Source organism: Palaemon carinicauda, chromosome 6 (assembly GCF_036898095.1).
Source record: "Palaemon carinicauda isolate YSFRI2023 chromosome 6, ASM3689809v2, whole genome shotgun sequence".
Taxonomy (NCBI): domain Eukaryota; kingdom Metazoa; phylum Arthropoda; class Malacostraca; order Decapoda; family Palaemonidae; genus Palaemon; species Palaemon carinicauda.
Window position 1 is genome coordinate 113,818,125 of NC_090730.1, and position 20,000 is coordinate 113,838,124.

General features: G+C 38.6%; 1 protein-coding gene across 3 annotated transcripts in view; it reads left to right on the top strand.

Annotated features, from left to right (window-relative positions):
• The first annotated feature begins 467 nt into the window (after nt 1-467).
• Nucleotides 468-20,000, top strand: part of LOC137642613 (integrin alpha-8-like) — a 55,869-nt gene continuing 36,336 nt past the window's right edge. For 2 of the 3 annotated variants that reach the window (XM_068375317.1, XM_068375318.1), the window contains exons 1-6: nt 468-1,033; nt 12,415-12,619; nt 13,807-13,945; nt 14,448-14,512; nt 14,960-15,008; nt 16,016-16,230. In XM_068375317.1, coding sequence (XP_068231418.1) covers nt 834-1,033; nt 12,415-12,619; nt 13,807-13,945; nt 14,448-14,512; nt 14,960-15,008; nt 16,016-16,230 — 873 coding nt within the window. In that variant the 5' untranslated portion in view covers nt 468-833. Of the gene's footprint in view, nt 1,034-11,850; nt 12,091-12,414; nt 12,620-13,806; nt 13,946-14,447; nt 14,513-14,959; nt 15,009-16,015; nt 16,231-20,000 lie in introns of those variants that run through there. The other variant, XM_068375320.1, reaches the window with a different exon arrangement.

Sequence of the window (20,000 nt, forward strand, 5' to 3'; positions counted from 1 at the left end):
CGTTATGTCTGTTTTATTTAAGGCCACAGACAAAATATCACGAACTTTAGGGGAATCACAAATGGGATGTAACTACACCTGATAAATTTCAGTCCCTTATATAGAATTGCATATGTCTTATGAAACGAATATTTCTCTTTTTGAAAATTGGTTTTCATTTAACAGTGAGTAAATCGCAAACCAGCAAAGCCCACCGAACATTCTTTAGCAGTCTTAGCATTATGATAAAACTACTGAAGTTGTCAGTTATGTGTTATTTATAAGTAATACAGCATCATTAACATTGCCTACAGTTACTTCAAGGTGACACATCAGGTATAGTGATGATCCCTATTTTTTTCTATGAACTGCTTGCACCTAATTTTCTTTTCAGATATGTAGTTATTCAAAAAGAAACATTTACCTGGCAATCCTTTGTCTTGGCTTTATCAGTACTGATTAGTGATCAAGATAAGATAACCGACATGTGTTACAGACCCTAGCAGTGAACTTCACCTTTTACAACCACTTGCAGTATATTCACAATTCCAAATCGTGCTGAATATGTTCATAATTGTTCACAATGGAAGAGCATTCTCGATGAACTGTGACTAAGAGTCAATGTGTATGTTTTAATCCGGAGAAGATTGGTGACAGCTTCAGTGAGTGTTTTATTTCATGTGTACAACAAAACTTCCCTAACAAGATTTTGCAGCTATTTTGTAGCAGTATCATAAATATCTGTGAAAATGAGTTTTGTGTGCAACTGATGTGACGATCCTTCAATAGACAAATCTTTCAAAACCTCCGACATCTCGTAATTTTACCGCATCGCCAAACTTCAAAGACTTAGAATGCCTACAGTGAAGAAGGGAAGAACTGGGGCGCCCGGACAAGTTTTCCTTCGTTTCCTCTTCTGTATCTCAACGACAGTAGTCTGCGTCTCATCCTTTAATCTGAAAACAGAATCGCCGATAGCCCTTAGACCGCCTGACCAAAAGGGCATACAATTTGGGTTCTCTCTCGCTTATTTTCTCAACGGAACCGAAAAAACGTAAGTGTGTGATTTTCTTCATTTCTTGAAAAATTATGAATCTCGGTAAATTATTGGTTTTATGAGGAATTAATTACTTTCTTTCATGTTTGTCTGTCAGATTGTTCACTTATGTAAATATGTGATTTGTGCATATATTATTCTCATCTCTCTCTCTCTCTCTCTCTCTCTCTCTCTCTCTCTCTCTCTGCGTTTATGTGCATGCCTTACTTCGAAGGTCGTATAGGTAACAGAGTGTGTGAAAGGAGTAAAATATGTGATAGTAAGTATATACAGTTAAGGAAGTAAAAATCATTAGAATAAGGTAGAATTTCCTTTTTTAGAGATTCTGAATCTCTGCCTGGGTAAATTTGGAATATATGAGCGGGTGGTTGTGTTATGAGATCTAAATACATTGGTAGGCCACAGGGAAAAAGTTTGGAGACTTGGAACTGTTGGTAGCTATGACGACCCAGGAGAAATTCATTTTACGATGTGTTTGGAAAGAGGTTTTTGAAGAAATACATACTTTCCGTAGAGCAAGAAAACTTGGAAAATATAAAATGATGTAGAAAAGAGTTTAGAGAAAAAAGTGATTGGAGGTATATCTCATAATTAAATGGTCGAAGCAAAGGTTGGGGTAGATAGGAGTTGGAGAGAAAGGTGTGAAAATTTGGTTCTAAATTTTATTAAGAAAAGTTTTTAGGAGAAGGAAGTTAAAAAAACTGTAAGGGAAAAATGGATGAGGTATGGTGTGAAAGAAACAGGATGAAGGACCAAAGGGGCATTTGTTTACAAATTCCTTGATGGTGTCAATGGATCAGCAGGGAGGGTGTAAGAGCATACAGTAAGAGGGTAAGGAGGGGTAATGTAATTACCAAGTGGTGTTATAAAGGAATGAAACATTAACTGTAGGGAAAAAAAAAAGATATTATTATAGAAGAAGTTACATTAAGGCCTACAGGAAGATGGATAAGAATATAACGAGAGAAAGAAAATGCCGTTAACAAAATTTAGATAAGGAAGTGAATAGGATGTTCAGGGAAATAAAGCTACACTATAAAGAAGTTAGTCCAAAGAGATAGATTCATAGATAGAAAAAAATCTGTAAATAAAAGATCCAGGTGAAAAGATGCGGTTAAATTCAAATGCAGTTCTGGGTCAATGGAGTGAGTCCTTTAAACATTTGATGGTTCTGGAAGATAGAAATGAGGCAGAGCTAAGTGGTGCATGGCTTGAAAAGGTTAGAGTAAGAATGAGAATGCTTATAAAAGTAAATGCTGAAGTTGCAAGGAATGTGATTTAATATAAAGAAATGGAAAACACCATGAGTGGATGGGATTATAGGTTAGATGCCACGGCATAGTGGTGATGGTATATTTATAGGTAACTAAGGTTTGTAAGGTATATTTGACTCCGGGAAAAAATCCTAAACTGAATGAGTGAGAAAAATAATTGCGATTCCGTATAAAGCAAAGGGGGGAAAGGATAACGATAAGAATTATACGGACAACATTATTTTATATACCATGGAAGGTGTATATTGGAGTTTTGATTGAAAAAAAAAAGCAAGACATGTTTTAGAGACAATGATAGATGAAGAACAGTGTTGGTTTGGGCAAAGAAGAGGATGCATAGATCAAGTGTTTGCTCTGAACAAGTTACGTGAGAAGTTTGAAAATGAATGAAAAATTCTGTCTGGTATAAATGGACCTCGTATATGGTTATGATAGATACAAAAGAGGTAATGAGAAGGGTATTGAAAAAGTATAATAGAGATGATAGATTGTTGAGTAAAATTTGCTAAATGAATAAAATGTTGCCAAATTATATATATATATGTATATATATATATATATATATATATATATATATATATATATATATATATATATATATATATATATATATATTTATATATATATATATATATATATATATATATATATATATATATATATATATATATATATATATATATATATATATATATATATTATGGTGGGATATTTTTGTCTGATCGCTCACAGTATATAAAGTATATATAAGACATGAAGCAGTTTCCACAGACAGGGGGCTGGCTTCAGAGGACAACATAATTTACTTCCACATCCATCCTCATTTACTTCATGTACTGTATATACACAGGGCGCTCATCAGCAATGTGCTAAGCCACTACACATATTACAAAATCAACCTCCATCTTACACACCTACATGAACTTCCTGGATATCAAGGCTGTTCTTTTCCAATACGTTTTTCACACCATCTAGGCACACATCTCATGATCTTTCTTTTCCTCTTGCCTGCTAGTGCTTTAGAATTGTATAAACCTTTCACATATCTATTACCGTCCATTCTTTTCACATAACTGAACTGTCTCAGAATTTTTTTTTAGATATGCTAATCTTTCTAATGCATATCTGCACATTTTTTTTCACCCTGCCTGTTTTGCATATACCACATATACTACCTTAAAAGATTTTCTAAATAGATTTAACTTTTTTCCTTTCAGTCAAACTCAATATCCTTACTTCACTGCCATAAATGAGAGTTCATTCAACCTTGGCTTCCATGAACAACTCAAGTCCTATACAAATCTTCTGTACACATCCTGCTACTTTCCTTGCCTTTACTATTCTCGGACTCACCTTTAGATCCTGTCTTCTACCCTCCAAATCAACTAATCATTTCTGTCTTCCTTGCTTCCATTTACTCTTATTATCTTACTCCTGCTCATATGAGTGAATACAGTACATTCTTTACTTGCAGGTACTTTTAAATTATTTATTTAGTTATTTATTTATTTTTTTTTTGTGCTGACCTCTATCAGTAGAGCTTCATTCATAAACATCAACCATTCAAAAATTTTTCACAACTTCAATTTTTTTTGCAAAAATTTTGTCCTAAATTTCTTGTTCTTTCTCTGGCCTCAATCATCATTCCATGCATAAAGATGATTAACCATCCATGAAGATATTACCTATATTTTTTCATACGAAACCAATCAGCCTCCTACCTTCGTGCTCTAACACTTGTCATCATAAGAGACTTGCAACTCCTCTGAATAACCTATCATCTATACCTTAAATCATTAATACCCTTCATATAACTTTTCCATCAGTTAAAGTATAATTCTTTACTTAGTGAATTTTCTGCCACACACAAACTTTACGTTCAAACTGCTTACGTAACTTTTTATAACGAATGATTTATCCATAAATCCTGTTCCTTAGCCATTCCCATACTGTTCAACCCCTATGTACCAACCGTGTGTCATACGATCGTACATAAATTATTTTGTATATATTATGCTTGTATCTGCGCTCTTCCCTCGCACTAAAAAGAACCTGAATAATCATGTCTCCGGTTTTCCTCTGTAACATTGTCTGTCTTGTGAACATGAAAATGCCTGTTGCCTTGAGGTTTTGTATATAAAGGAGAGTGTTCTATAATAAAGTTACTCAGTTGATTGCTTCCTGCCTTTGAGTCGCAACCTTTCTCTTGGCCCGTCACATTGATGACCCCGGAAGTCGACTCGCTCCCACCGCCTTCCACCCCCACCCCCTCGCCCCTCCATCGTTGGTACTATGGCGGACTCTACGGCAGTTGGCGCTGCGGCCGCCCCATTCAAACTTTCATCGTTTGCCAGCAGAGAGGCATTTGCTTGGTTTCAGCGTGCAGAAGTCCAGTTTCGCATCAGGGGCGTGACTCGCTCAACCACCAAACCAGATTATGTTCTCGCGGCGATACCCGAGGACACCTTCCCAGAAATATCCGACTGGCTTTGTGAACAAGGAGACACCCCAATAGCGTATGACGCCCTCAAAACATACCTTCTGCAGCAGTACTCGCCGTCGCCAGCCGCCCGTATAGAAAAGCTTTTTCAGCTCTCGCAACAACCGTTGGGGGACCAAAGGGCTTCGCTTGCCCTCAGGGAAATAACCAGTATCGCTCGCCTTCAACCTGCCGCAGACGGCTCTCCTCATGAGGTGAACCTACTTCATGCCCTTTGAATACGCCGTTTACCCGGACCTATACGCTCTGCCATACCCGATGTTGATAGTTTACCCATAAAGGACTTGATGACCAAAGCAGACGCCCTTATGGACAGCCACTTCAAGAACTCCATCAACGCCTCCACCCCTGACGAAGAGTATGCCTATTCAACGTCAACCGAAGCTGACATGAATGCCGTAGGACATACACGCCTACCCCGTGACGTGCCGAAGCAGCGACAAAGCCGCCCACCACCCATCCATTGCTCGCGCCCCAACGAACGACTTCTACAGCCACTTACTACCTCCCATCCGCCGCAGTTTTGCTACTACTACTTCAGATTCGGGGCAACCGCGAAGAAATGTGCCAAGGATTGTCAGAGGCCAAAAAACGTGTAAGTAGGCCATCGTTCGTGGCGGTGGCCTCCTGTGTTTCTAATCTTTTCTTTTTACAGGATGCAGGAATGGGCCTGCGATTTTTGGTAGATACGGGTGCTTGTCGTTCTCTTTTGCCATGGAAACTCTTCAAGGCACGACGTAGTCTGTCTACATCTGCCGACATACGCTTGGTAGCTGCCAACGGATCTGCGATACCCACCTACGGTTACGAGAACCTCACATTAAGGTTCGGAAACGGTAAATTCAATTGGAAGTTTCTCGTTGCTGACGTCACATTGCTAATCCTCGGTGCGGATTTCCTCTCTCATTTCCACCTTCTGGTCAATGTCGCCCACCGACGATTGGTCAACGCAGACTCGTACTTGTCGACACCTCTTCAACATGCCCCCTCTAACCTCGCTCTCCACATCAGCGCATCCACGGATGCCTACGCCCACCTCCTCACGTCGTACCCGGAAGTTTTCCGTCCAGAACTTCGCCAAACGCCCACGCTTCCTGCTAAGCACGGTATTTACCACCATATCAAGACGGCGGGATCCCCGGTCTTCGCAAAATTCAGACGTCTGGCACCGGAACGATTGGCAACCGCCAAACAGACGTTCGCCGAAATGGAGAAAATGGGCCTTTGCCAAAAGGCCTCCAGCCCATGGTCGTCACCCTTACACATCGTTCTGAAGAAAGACGGCTCCCTCCGTCCGTGCGGGGATTACAGGCGCCTGAACATGCAAACAGAACCGGATCACTACCCCCTCCCAAACATTGCCGACGTGACCTCCTACCTGCACAAAGCAAAGGTTTTCTCTACGCTCGACCTCCTGAAGGGGTTTTATCAGGTGCCTATGAACCCAGAAGACATCCCCAAGACCGCCATCACCACTCCGTTTGGTACATACACCTTCAATTACTCATGTTTTGCCCTTCGTAATGCTGGGGCCACGTTTCAACGTCTCATGGATGGTATCTTAGGGGACCTCCCTTTCTGTGTATGTTATGTGGACAACATACTTGTGTTCTCCTCCTCAAAAGAGGAACACCTCCGTCACCTGCGCATCGTGCTCGACCGCCTGCAACAAAACGGCCTTGTAGTCCGGTACGACAAGTGTACCTTTGGCACCAATGAAGTGTCGTTCTTAGGGCACCGCATCACTCCTGAAGGAGTCCATCCCCTCCCTGAGAAGGTAGCAGCCGTTCAGAACTTCCCCGCGCCCTCGACCGTCAAAGCTCTGCAGGAATTCTTGGGCATGATCAACTATTATCACCGTTTTCTGCCAGCCATTGCCGCCACTCTTGCTCCCCTCTACGCCTCCCTCAAGGGCAAGCCAAAGGACCTGAAGTGGGGTCCCCTTCAAGAAGCAGCCTTTTGCAATGCAAAGAAGGCCCTATCAACTGCTGCGGCTCTCACTTTTCCTATCCCACACGCCCCTCTCCTTCTCTCCACCGATGCCAGCAACGTCGCTATTGGTGGTCAACGGCTCGCCCCGCCCATTGGCCTTCTTCAGCAGAAAACTATCCAAGGCAGAATCGGGTTATTCTACCTTCAATCGAGAATTGCTGGTGGTGCACTTGGCTGTCTGTCACTTTCGTCATTTCTTAGAAGGTACGTCCTTCGTCATTTGCACAGACCACATGCCTCTGGTGCACGCCTTCACTCGACAGTCTGACGCCTGGTCCGCCCGTCAACGCCGACATCTCTCCGCCGTGGCTGAATACAATTGCACCCTTCAATACGTCCCTGGGAAAATGAATCCCGTTGCCGATGCCCTGTCAAGAAACACGTTGGCTGCCGTTCAACTGGGATTGGATTACAACGCCCTGGCTGAAGCCCAATGACAGGATCCAGAGTATCAAGCATGTAGGACATCCTGCACGTCCCTCCGTTGGGAAGACTTTCCCCTCGAAGACTCCAACACCACCCTCCTCTGTGACGTCAGTACTGGTAGACCGCGACCTTGGATTCCTGCTCCTATGCGATGGCAGGTGTTTGATTTCATTCACGGCCTTTCACATCCCTCGTGCCGTTCTACTGCACAGCTGCTGAAGGCAAAGTTCATTTAGCACGGCATTTCTAAGGATACTAAGGATTGGGTCCGCGCCTGTACTTCTTGCCAAACTTCCAAAGTACATCGACACACGGATTCAGGAGTGGGCACCTTTCCTCAACCTCAGCGTCGTTTCGCACACATTCACGTCGACGTTGTAGGCCCCCTACCCACATCACAAGGACATCGTTACCTGTTTACCGTCATCGACCGCTCCACTCGTTGGCCTGAAGCCATTCCCATGGAAACTGCAACGTCCGCCTCATGTACATCTACCTTACTCTCTGGATGGATTTCAAGATTTGGTATCCTTGAGCATATTACTTCTGACAGGGGAACCACTTTCACCTCTCAATTGTGGACATCATTAGCGAATCTCCTGGGCATCACCCTACATCAGACAACGGCCTACAACCCTGCTGCCAATGTAATGGTTGAACGTTTTCATCGCACCCTCAAAGCAGCTTTGATGTCCCGCTGCAAGGATTGCAACTGGTTTACTCAGCTTCCCTGGGTCCTCCTGGGACTAAGGACCACTCCTAAAGACGCCCTCGACGTTTCGGCAGCTGAAATGGTGTATGGCAACCCGTTGGTCGTCCCTGCCGAATTTTTTCCTTCTACAACCTCCTCCGACGATCTCCAGCGCATACGTTACGTCGTGGGAAAACTTACTCCGTGCCGCCAGACTTACAAGCCCCCAGCGAAGCATCACATACCAACGGACTTGCACTCTGCAACGCACGTCTTCCTGCGCAACGACACTAGCAAGCCACTGCTAACGCCCCCTTACACGGGCCCTTTCCTTGTGATCCGACGCATTCCGAAAGCATTCCTACTAAACATTCGGGGCAAAGAAGACTGGGTCTCCATTGATCGTCTAAAACTTGCTTATCTTCTGCCAGATGACCCGCCTACAGTTCGCCTATCTAGATCAGGGCGCCCTATTTAACATGTACAGTATGTCATTTTTAGGGGGGGAGCCATGTACCAACCGTGTGTCACACGATCGTACATTAATTATTTTGTATATATTATGCTTGTATCTGCGCTCTTCCCTCGCACTAAAAAGAACCTGAATAATCATGTCTCCGGTTTTCCTCTGTAACATTGTCTGTCTTGTGAACATGAAAATGCCTGTTGCCTTGAGGTTTTGTATATAAAGGAGAGTGTTCTATAATAAAGTTACTCAGTTGATTGTTTCCTGCCTTTGAGTCGCAACCTTTCTCTCGGCCCGTCACACCTATCAGTCCCTCTATGGCACCTGACCATTTCTACATCAAAATCCTACCATACACCTTCGTTTATATACTAATTTCTTATAAGTATAATTCTCACTATTGCCATATCTTTTCTGCATATATACAACGGATTAATTATTCCTCTCCTCTGTATCTTTAGGATCTTTATGTAAGCCAAGTATTCCTTATTGGTCAGCCATACAATAATAACATCATTCTCAAACTGCAGCAAATCATTTGAAATTCCATCAACTCATGGTATTTTTTATTTATTAACCTCAAAATTGCCTTACTTACATCTTCAGATGTCACTTATAAAAACACTTTTATTCTACATTATCCATTTAAAATTTTGCATTACTTACCTTCTCCGCTCTTTCAACTAATACATCGATCTTACTCCATCGATCCAGAAATGCGTTCACGTCCGACAGCCTTTCTTCACTTTCATCTTTTATGCTGAGATCTAGTTGTTCCGTAACCTTTTTCACTGTCTTTATAAGTTTGTATATATGAATATATATGCAAAAGCCAGTAGGAAATAATAAAAAGCTTTAGTACCAAGCGCTTTCGTGCATTTTAATACACTTCTTCAGGGTACAATAAAAAGTGAGACATAGTTGAAGGACGTCAATAAGTAGAATAGGATAAAAACAAATAATAAAATTTTTTGAACAGTAGAGAAATGATAGAAAAACATAGTCAGCTAACTAGCATTGTCAAACAATCAAACAACCCACAGCCAAAATTGTACTTGAACGCAAACCCTTGTGGCAGTAAAGCATGAATATATATATATATATATATATATATATATATATATATATATATATATATATATATATATATATATATATATATATATTTATATACATATATATATATATATATATATACATATATATGTGTGTGTGCGTGTATACATGTGTGCGTGTGCGTGTGCGTGTGTCTGTGAGTGTGTGTGTGAAAAAGGAAAAGCAACCGGGGAGGATGGCCTAAGAATCAATTTGATAATAGATGAAGGAGATTTCATGGTAGTAAAACTCGCTGAACTTTATACAAAATATCTGCAAGAATGCTCTATACCTACAGCTTGAAAAAAATATATCATTATACTAAATCACCAAATGGGAGACACAAAAGACCTGAAAAATTATGGCCCAATAAGTTTACTCTCAGTAATATGTAGAGTAATTTAAAAGATCATATTAGGCCGAATAGACTTTAATCAACCAACAGAGAAGGCAGGCTTTAGAAGTGGGTATTCAATAACTGTCCAAATCCATGGAAAAATCAACAAAGTATGACAAACCACTATATATTGCTTTTATAGACTTTGAGAAAGCTTTTGATTCTGTCAAAACTTCAGCAGTAATGAAACCCCTTCAAAGACAAGGAATATATGAATCTTATGTTAGAGCACTTGAAGATATCTATAAAGGAAATACAGCAATCCTAAAACTACATAAAGATATAGAGAAAATTACAATTGAGAAAGGAGTTAGACATTGCGGTTGAGAAAGGAGTTAGACAGGGAGACCCCAGCTCTAATTAATGATTCACAGCTTGTCTAGAAGAAGTTTTTGAAAATTTAGTTTAGCAAAATATAGGAATTCATATTGAAGGGGAATGAATTGGCAACATAAGATTTGCAGATAACATAGTTATGTTTAGTGAATCATGGGAGGAATTGCAAAAGATGATAGAAGATTTGAATAGAGAAAGCGGAAATGTAGGACTGAAAATGAATATGAGTAAAACTAAGATAATGTTCAATGAAATAGCAGAGAGACAACAAAAAAGGGTTATGGACGAACCTCTAAAGATTGCTAAGGAATATACATTATTAGGACAGACAGTAGGTATTTCCCCAAGACACGAGATCGAAATTGAAAGAAGAATAAGCATAGGATGGAGAGTTTTTGGTAAACAAAATGAGATTATGAAAAGTAAATTGCCACTTTCTCTATAAGAAAAGTATTCAATCAGGTAGTCCTACCAGCATTAACTTATGTATCAGAAACTTGAAGTCTTACTAAAGCCTAAGAACATAAGCTAGTTACAACTCAAAGAGCTATGGAAAGAATTGTGATTAGAATAACACTAAGAAACAGAAAATTAGCAACATAGATACGAGTGCAAACTAAAGTAGACGATATTCTAACAACACGTAAGAAAAAGAAATGGACACGAGCTGGATACACAATAAGAAGGTCGGGTAATAGATGAATATTAAGAACAACAGAATGGGTCCCTAGAGATTGCAAAAGAAGCAGAGGAAAGAAGAGAAGACGACGGATTTACGAACTAGGAAAGTTTGTGGGCATGGACTGACATATAAAGATCATAAACAGACGCAAGTGGAAGGACATGTCTGAGGCTTTGTTCTGCAATGACTGGTAACGGCTGAGGACGATGATGATGATGATGTATTAAAGAGCAAGTGTCTTGCTATATATATATATATATATATATATATATATATATATATATATATACATATATATATGTGTGTGTCTGTATATGGATTAAATATATATATATATATATATATATATATATATATATATATATATATATATATATATATATATATATGAAAGTACTAACTCCAATCAAATCTTTTAATTTTTCCTTTCGTGGCTATAATACAACATATATATATATATATATATATATATATATATATATATATATATATATATATATATATATATATATATATATATATATATATATATATATATATGCGTGTGTGTGTGTGTGTTTTCGCTTACGTTCAGACCTCCCCATCCCTCGAGCATGGGGGCGGGGAAGGGTTTAGTCATACCTTGTGGGAGGGGGAGTGCATGTGCTTGCGTGTGCATATCTATCTGAAGATTTAGTCGTCATTAATATCTCACCGTTTTTATGGGGGCGGATGAGAACGATGTTTTTTGTTCCAACACCACTTTTCTTGTCTATATTTCTCTTATAAGTGAATGAATGAATCATTCGAAGATTTCATATCGTGGAGACAATCTTATCACCTTATCTTTACAGTTATTTCCGACCATTATAACCTACCCGATTTCATATTCGGAAGTTGTAAGTTTTTAACATATACTAGGTCATTTGGTGTGTGTGTGTGTGCGTGTGTGTGTGTGTGCAGGTGGTAGTGATCTCTGCTCCCATTGTATAGAGTAGACCCTTGTTCAAGTTCTTAACCGCACGATCACTTTTACGATCAAGTTCAGTATGCTCTGAGTGACCCGAGCACTGAATTTGGTATCGTGATGTTAATCAGTTGCTACAGATAGCGTCCGGGCTTCAGGGAAAGAGAATGAAGACGCTAAAGAGAGAGAAAATAGGTGATAAGTGGCTGTTGCTATGTCAAAATGTTCGCCTTTAAATACCTCCTCGAGGTAAACCATTCATAAGACATTCTCTCTCTCTCTCTCTCTCTCTCTCTCTCTCTCTCTCTCTCTCTCTCTCTCTCTCTCTCTCTCTCTCTCTCTCTCTCATATTAATAGATATATTTACTTTTATTTTTAAGTGTATACATCCACTCAGAAGCATGTCATATACTGTAACAGTAATGGTGGATGATATAGAGCTGAGAAAATTGACAACACTTTTAATTTCGGAGTATTTACGAAATAAGCCTCACAACACCAACTTCGCTGTGATACTTTTAATCGAAACTGTTACCTTTCTGTAATTTAGTGTTAACTCAATTTTCCCTACAGATTACTGGTCGGTGCTCCCAGGGCTCAAACTCCCCAACCTGAGAGCAACCCCGGAGCGCTCTACTCCTGCAGTCTCAAGAAACTCGAGTGTGATCAACTCGTCGTTGATGACAAGTCAGACCGTCTAACGCCTTGGTTCTATGACGAACAAAAAGGAAACCAAGGTCTTGGATATAGCCTTGCTGCCAACAACGAGAGTATTACGGTAAGCTTCGTCCTTAATGGAAACTACATTGTGCCTCTTTTGACTTAAGCAAGAAGTTGCAGCCATGAACTTTGTTAAGGTTCCATTTCATGCCCCATAATTTGCACCATGCACCAGATATACATTCAGGAGATGGAATTGATGCAAAGAGAGTAGCATCGTCTGCATATGCAACGAGCGTGTTTTAGGCCAAACCACATGCCACGTGTATATAGTATGGAAAGTAATAGGCCAAGAACACTACCCTGAGGAACACTGGATATCACATTCCTATACTTACTACGGTGCCCATCAACAGCAACTCTTTACAATTTTTTATTCAAAAATTTAATAATAACGCTAAGAGAAGACCCACCTACTCACAACTGTTTGAATTTAAAAACAAGGGCCTCATGATTAACATGGCCAAAGGCAGCACTAATCATACAAATTTCCTGACTACAATCAAGGGATTTCTGTAGAACATTGGAGATTGTAAGAAGGGCATCACATGATCCATGGTCTTTACTAAAGCCAAACTTCAAATTTGGGAACAGATAATTACCTTCAGCATACCTATATAGACATTTTGCCAAAAGACGTTCAAAAACTTTAGATAATATGGGAGTTTTGGAAATCGGGTGGTAATCAGCATGGCTAGAGATACCAACAAAAAAAATTTACCTAATGGAGAAACATTACCAATTCTCCAAGGGCTAAAAGAACTTCTACTTGCTATCTTGAGGAAAATAAAGGACAACTAGGGAGCTACAAAATCAGCAGTCTTTATAAAATACAAAGGAAAAATACCATTTGTGTCTACACCTACATAAGCATCAAAGTCCATCAAGAGAGTTTGAGCTTCACGGGATCAAAAAGCTTAAAATCATAATAATATTACACACACTCCCAAGAACTAACATATGATAATCACAATGTATTACTGTGAATTTCTTCACCTCAGAGGATTGAGGAAAATCATGGCATTTTATTTATGTTGTTACAAACATGATCAGTAATGTAAACCTAATGTTTAGATTTGTAAAAAAAAAAAAAAAAAAAAAAAAAAAAAAAAAAAAAAAAAAAAAAAAAAAAAAAAAAAAAAAACGTAGGCTATAGTTCGTGCTAAAAAAAAAAAAAATATCGAGGGTCCCCCTCAAAATTCAGGATTATGTCATCTTTATTGTGCTTTTCTCTCCTTTTCTTAGGTATGCGCTCCTCGGTGGCATATATTTGATTCAAGACAGACTGGAGTAGAAGACCTTGCTCTTGGCAAATGTTTCACTGCCAGGGCGCCAGAATTCGTATTCACCCCTTTCTGTCCACCAATTTTGACAAAACCAGACAGTAGGAGGAATCATATCTTTCACATTATTTCTTTTGAACATATTAAACTGCTCATTATAGCACTTTTAGTAGAATTGAGAATTTTTTTTTTTTCAGTCATAATATACTTACGAGTAAAATTTGACGAGTTTTAACATTTCAACATAAATAAACAAAATTATTTCTCGTTTATAAGGTTAGAGAATATATTTTTCTTTTAATTTCTCTAAAGATAAGATCTTTTAACACAACAGGCAGAAAGAAAAAGAAAAGATAGTTATAAAATCAAACCAATAACATGGATGGCCATGAATATCAGGAAAAAAATTGCTATTATATGATATATAGCTTGTAAATAAAAGTAAACAAACTTTAACGTTCTCTTCCCAAAGCACATCTCATATTTTGTTGAATTCAGTTCCTAATATGATAGTTTCCTTAACATTCTTGCACGCTACGGCTAGGTTTTGGGGGTTTCTTCACAACGTACTTTTTCTAATATTCCTTTTCCTGTTTCATTCAGAGGGACTGATCAGCTTCAGGAATACTGGCTATTGTCAGTTTGGCTTCAGTTTGACATACATCAAGGTGAGTTACAGACACTTCAAACATCCCATTTCTTTTTTAAGTCATATTCTTCTACTTTTCTTGTCAAAATTGGATGAAATTAGAGAAGAATCAAAGAAATTTAAAATAAAACTTACAAAGTATTTACATTTTCATTGAAGTCCAGTGTCACATGTTACTATGAGCATTATTTACAATATACAATCGGCTTGACAAATGACTGGGATTGGTCAGATGGTAACACTCCACTCACCGGGTCCCGCAAAAAAATTTCTTACAAAAATTGATTTTGGAATACGGCAATGTGTTAGTGGCATGACGTATCCCACTTTTGTCCATATATAAGTGTTAACAGATTTATGAATGGGTAATGTGGTGAAATTGATACTTACAGGAATTCTCTTGGACCACAACACCGCCCACCTGCAAAGCCTATTAACCAATATTTCTTATTTTCAACTCATTCAGAATCAGAACTCCGTTGCAGCTGGAGGACCTGGATGCTGGAATTGGCAAGGTATTTAACCAAAAAATTTCATAAAATAGTGAATTACGAATGAATTTCATTCACATATATTCTCTATAGTGTAAATATTTCTATGGAAATAGAAAACTTACAGAAGATTTAAAAAAAAAAAAAAATCTAAAGAACGAATAGCCACAGTGGAATAGTAAGTTAGGAATTTTTCTTATCCCTAGTAAAATCTACAGTGATAAATCTATTTTAAAAGGGTTTACTCCTTAGGGTGACTTTAATCTGTCAGGGAGGCACTTGCTTGTGTTTAACATGACAAGAGAGATTTTTGTCGAGTTCTCCATCTGCTTCGGGCATTCGTTACTTCATTTTATTCTCTACAGTATATTATTAGAGTATTTTTTTTTTTTTAAACAGAATTTTGTGACTCGACAAATTTAACAATTGATACGATTGTCATCGTTGTAAGATGATAAATGTTCCTCGGGATATATTTTCTTCGACTCTGAACCTCAAGAGGAGATAAAAGATGTCGAAATTTTGAGAAAAAACATTTGAAGTTTGACTTGAGATTCTAGTTAAGTTTAACACTTGCAAGAAAGAATAATGTTTTAAGAGTTTCGCTAATACTTGTTAAAAACGCTAAATTGAGTTTAAGTACAGTATAACAGCTTTGCAAAAGCAACTTATTCCAGTTTGGCACGATATTCTTATTTGAAATAATATTTGTTTAAAACAATAAAACTAATTCAACTTTGATTGAGACTTTGTTCATGTATTATACTTGCAGGAAACACCATTTCATCCTTGCCTGTATATTTTTGTTTAAATCAAGTTTTTAATGAACTTTTTTTTTCCCATGACATTAACACTAAAATAAGATTTGTGTTACATTTATTGTTACTGAAAAGCCATTTATAAGACTTAGATTTTGAAAAAATCGTAGCATCATCTAGAATGTTTTGATATATATTGTTTTTAATCTTAATAGGTGACATTCTGAGTTACTCTATATTGTAAGATATACTGATATGAGTGTAACTTCACAGGAGACGTTTGGGATGTGCAACTGGATCGATTGGATGACACTGAAACATATAGATATGTCGAATATCTTTCCTTGGACGACATGGATCTTGCTAGAGAAAGAAACAGTACAAGCAGTACCTTATCAAATTTGTACCTCGGGTATAACGTGATCCATTTTACGTATGGAGAGTACTCGGCTATAGCTGCTACCATGCCCAAAGCTATTAGCACTGCAGTAAGTAGGACTCTAATTGGATTAGTGTTTTGTTTGGTTACAAGGAGATTTAATCTATTAAACCTCCTTGGGTTGGTCAAGGGTTTGAAAACTTTTAGATACGGGCTCTCTCTCTCTCTCTCTCTCTCTCTCTCTCTCTCTCTCTCTCTCTCTCTCTCTCTCTCTCTCTCTCTCTCTCTCTGAGCTGGAGTATTATGACAAACCCAAAACCGAAGATTAGGAAACAGGAGAAAAAGTTATTTCAGTAGACTTGCGACTTGCTTTCTCAATTTAAAGGTTTAAAGGCCGCTCATGAATGACAGAGGCAAGGGACAGTGACATTGTCCTAGCAAGCAAGACAATGCCCTAGAGACTGACCATATATACATATGATCAGCGCCCAAGCCCCTCTCCACCCAAGATAGGACCAGGGAAGGTAGGCAATAGCTGCTGATGACTCAGCAGGTAGACCTATAAGCTCCCCAAAACACCCATCCTTAGCTCACAAGGATAGTGAGATTACAGCAACCCAAAGAACGAACGAGTTTGAACAGGACTCGAACTCCAGTCTGACGATCACCAGGCAAGGACGTTAATAATAGGCCACCTCAACAGACAGTCTACTTCTAGTACTTCTAGTGGTAGCTTAATGGAAACATTGAGACTCACACTTTCAGGTCCCAGCTCCAAGCAGCACTCACAGACTGGTATCACTAAAACAAACACGACCATTCTGTCCATCCTGTGGATTTTTTTTTTTTTTCATTTTTGCTGTGGGCGGGGTAGAACCCCCAGAGTAGGCATCCCAGTTGGGTCATCAGTAGCCATTGCCCTGTCCTCCTGATCTTAGCTTGAATGAAGAAGGGTACCAGGAGCCGATCATATTATGTTTACTATTCTGTGGTCTCTAACGCATTGTGCGACGGTGCAATGACTGTTCATTGCCCAACTTACTTATGATTACTGCTAATCATAAATATCGAAGCACTTTGTAGAGAAACAGAATAAGTCAATATTATTTGCTACACTGAAATTTTGTTTCGCTAAGTTTGCATTTTTGTATTGCAATTCTTTTTTGTCAATAGACTTCAGCAAAATAAAATTAAAATTTTTGGCATATTCTCGCTAGTTAACTACACGTTAGTTTGGTGATAAGTAGTATGTTGGCCAGGGCAATAGCCACCCATTGAGATACTACTGCTAGAGAGTTATGGGGTCCTTTGACTGGCCAGACAGTACTACATTGGATCCTTCTCGCTGGCTACGGTTCATTTCCCCTTTGCCTACACACACACACACACACCGAATGGTCTATTATTTACATATTCTCCTCTGTCCTCATACACCTGACAACACTGAAATTACAAAACAATTCTGCACTGTAATTGTTCAGTGGCCACTTTCCTCTTGGTGAGGGTAGACAGACTTTGGCTATGGTAAGCAGCTATTTTAGGAGGACACTCCAAAATCAAACTCATGGGTAGTGTCATAGCCTCTGTACCATGGTCTTCCACTGTCTTGGTTTGGAGTTCTCTTGCGTGAGGGTACACTCGGGCACACTTCTATCTTGTTTCTCTTTCTCTTGTTTTGTTGAAGTTTTTTTTTTTTTTAGTTTATATAGGAGATGTTTATTTCAATGTTACTCTTCTTAAAATAATTTAATTTTCTTTTTTCTTTTCCTTCTCTGGCTATTTTCGCTGTTGGAGCCCCTGGGCTTATAGCATTCTGCTTTTAGCAATTAACAATAATAATAATAATGATAATAATAATAATAATAATAATAATAATTCCATAAGGATTTACTTTTGAGCGTGCGGTATTAAGCGGGGTTTACACGGGCGAACAGCTTGTCGAGCCTGGTTCCACACCCGTGTTTGAATTGATGTTCGAGCGTGTAAACGGGCTATTTGGTTGTCGAGCGCGCTCGTCGATCGGCTCGATGAAAGTCAGGCTCATCTTGACTTTTGTGGGCGGAGCTACGTTGTTTGACGAACGGTGTGAACGGGTGTCGAGCATCGAACCTCGGTTGTTATTCAAACCTGCTCGACGAAACATCATCAAAGAAATGAATAATGGCTGCCATTAATGGAAGCAAGAATGAGAAGGAAGTCGTACTTGATTTCATATATGCATATCGGCCTCATCCAGCTTTATGGAAAGTTAAATCAAAAGACTATTCCAATAAAGTAGCCAGAAACAAAGGAATAGCGGCTCTGCATGAAATATTGAAAGAACTAACTTTAAAGCCTTAATTTTAAAGCAACAAGCAAGTTGGTGTGTGAAAATTTCTCTCTTTATAGTAGCCAATCCTTCGTCCACTTTGACTTTTTTTTTCCTTCTTAGTGCCACTGCTAAAGCAATGGCTATCAAATCGTCCTGGTCGAGAGACATGTTGACGTTATTTTAGCACGAGGCACACTGAGGTTCGATGTACTGTCTGAAAGCTCTTCGAGCCGTTCTACAAGTAGGTTCGACAACCGGGCTCGGCGAGCTGTTCGGCCGTGTAAACCCGCCTTTAGTTAATACTATGGGAACTGTGGCTCTGCTGTCCTTATCTACAACGTTCAGCCCTATTAATATTGTATTTGATTTCCTATTATTCGTCGCCACTTTTTGCTAGTCTTGGAGGAATGAGGATGACTTATTTAGTACCTATTATATTCTTTAATTGTAGACCTTTCTACAAGGTTGCTTCCGGACGACAAGCGTCAAGTAAAAAAGCATAAGTGATTGAATACGAACCAATGAGCATTATGTATAAATGTAAAAAAGAATCCCGTCTTGTAATTATGTATAAGCTATTAGGGTTGTGCTCTTCTTGGGGTAATTTATAGAAAATCTAATACTGAAGTATATATCTAACCGTACTTATAATTAATTACATGATTGAAGTCATAGACGTACGTATGCAATAACGATAGCATGGTACGTATAGCGCTATTATTATTATTATTATTATTATTATTATTATTATTATTATTATTATTACAAGCCAAGCTATAATCCTAGTTGTAAAACCAGGATGCTATAAGCCCAATGAGGAAAGGAAACAAGGATATAAACAAACTACAAGAAAAGTAATAAACGATGAAAATTAGATATTTTAAGAACAGTAACAACACCAAATTAGATATTTCACATATAAACTATAAAAACTTATAAAATAACAAGATGAAGAGAAATAAGACTTAATAGTGTGTCCGAGTGTACCCTCAAGCAAGATAACTCTAATCCAAGATAGTGTTAGGCCATGGTACTGAGGCTATGGCATTACACAAGACTAGAGAACAATGGTTTGATTTTGTAGTGTCCTTCTCCTAGAAGAGCTGCTTACCATAGCTAAAGAGTCTCTTCTACCCTTACCAAGAGGAAAGTAGCCACTGAACAATTGCAGTACCGTAGTTAACCCCTTGAGAGAAGAAGAATTATTTGGTAATCTCAGTGTTGTCAGGTGTATGATGACAGAGAAGAATGTAGAAATAATAGACTAGAGTATTCGGTGTAAGTGTAGGCAAAGACAAAAAGCCGTAACTAGAGAGAATGATCCAATGTAGTACTGTCTGGCCAGTCAAAGGACCAAATAACTCTCTAGTGGTAGTATCTTAACGGATGGCTGGTGCCCTGGTCAGCCTACTACCTTTATTGTGTTCCATAAGTTTTACATATAACTTGCGATTCCTTACAAGTAACATAGATAACAATAACTACAAATGATTTGGATAATATCCTTCTGTTTCAACATATTTAACAATACATTACCATCGCGTTAACGCTATTTATTTTGCTAAAGA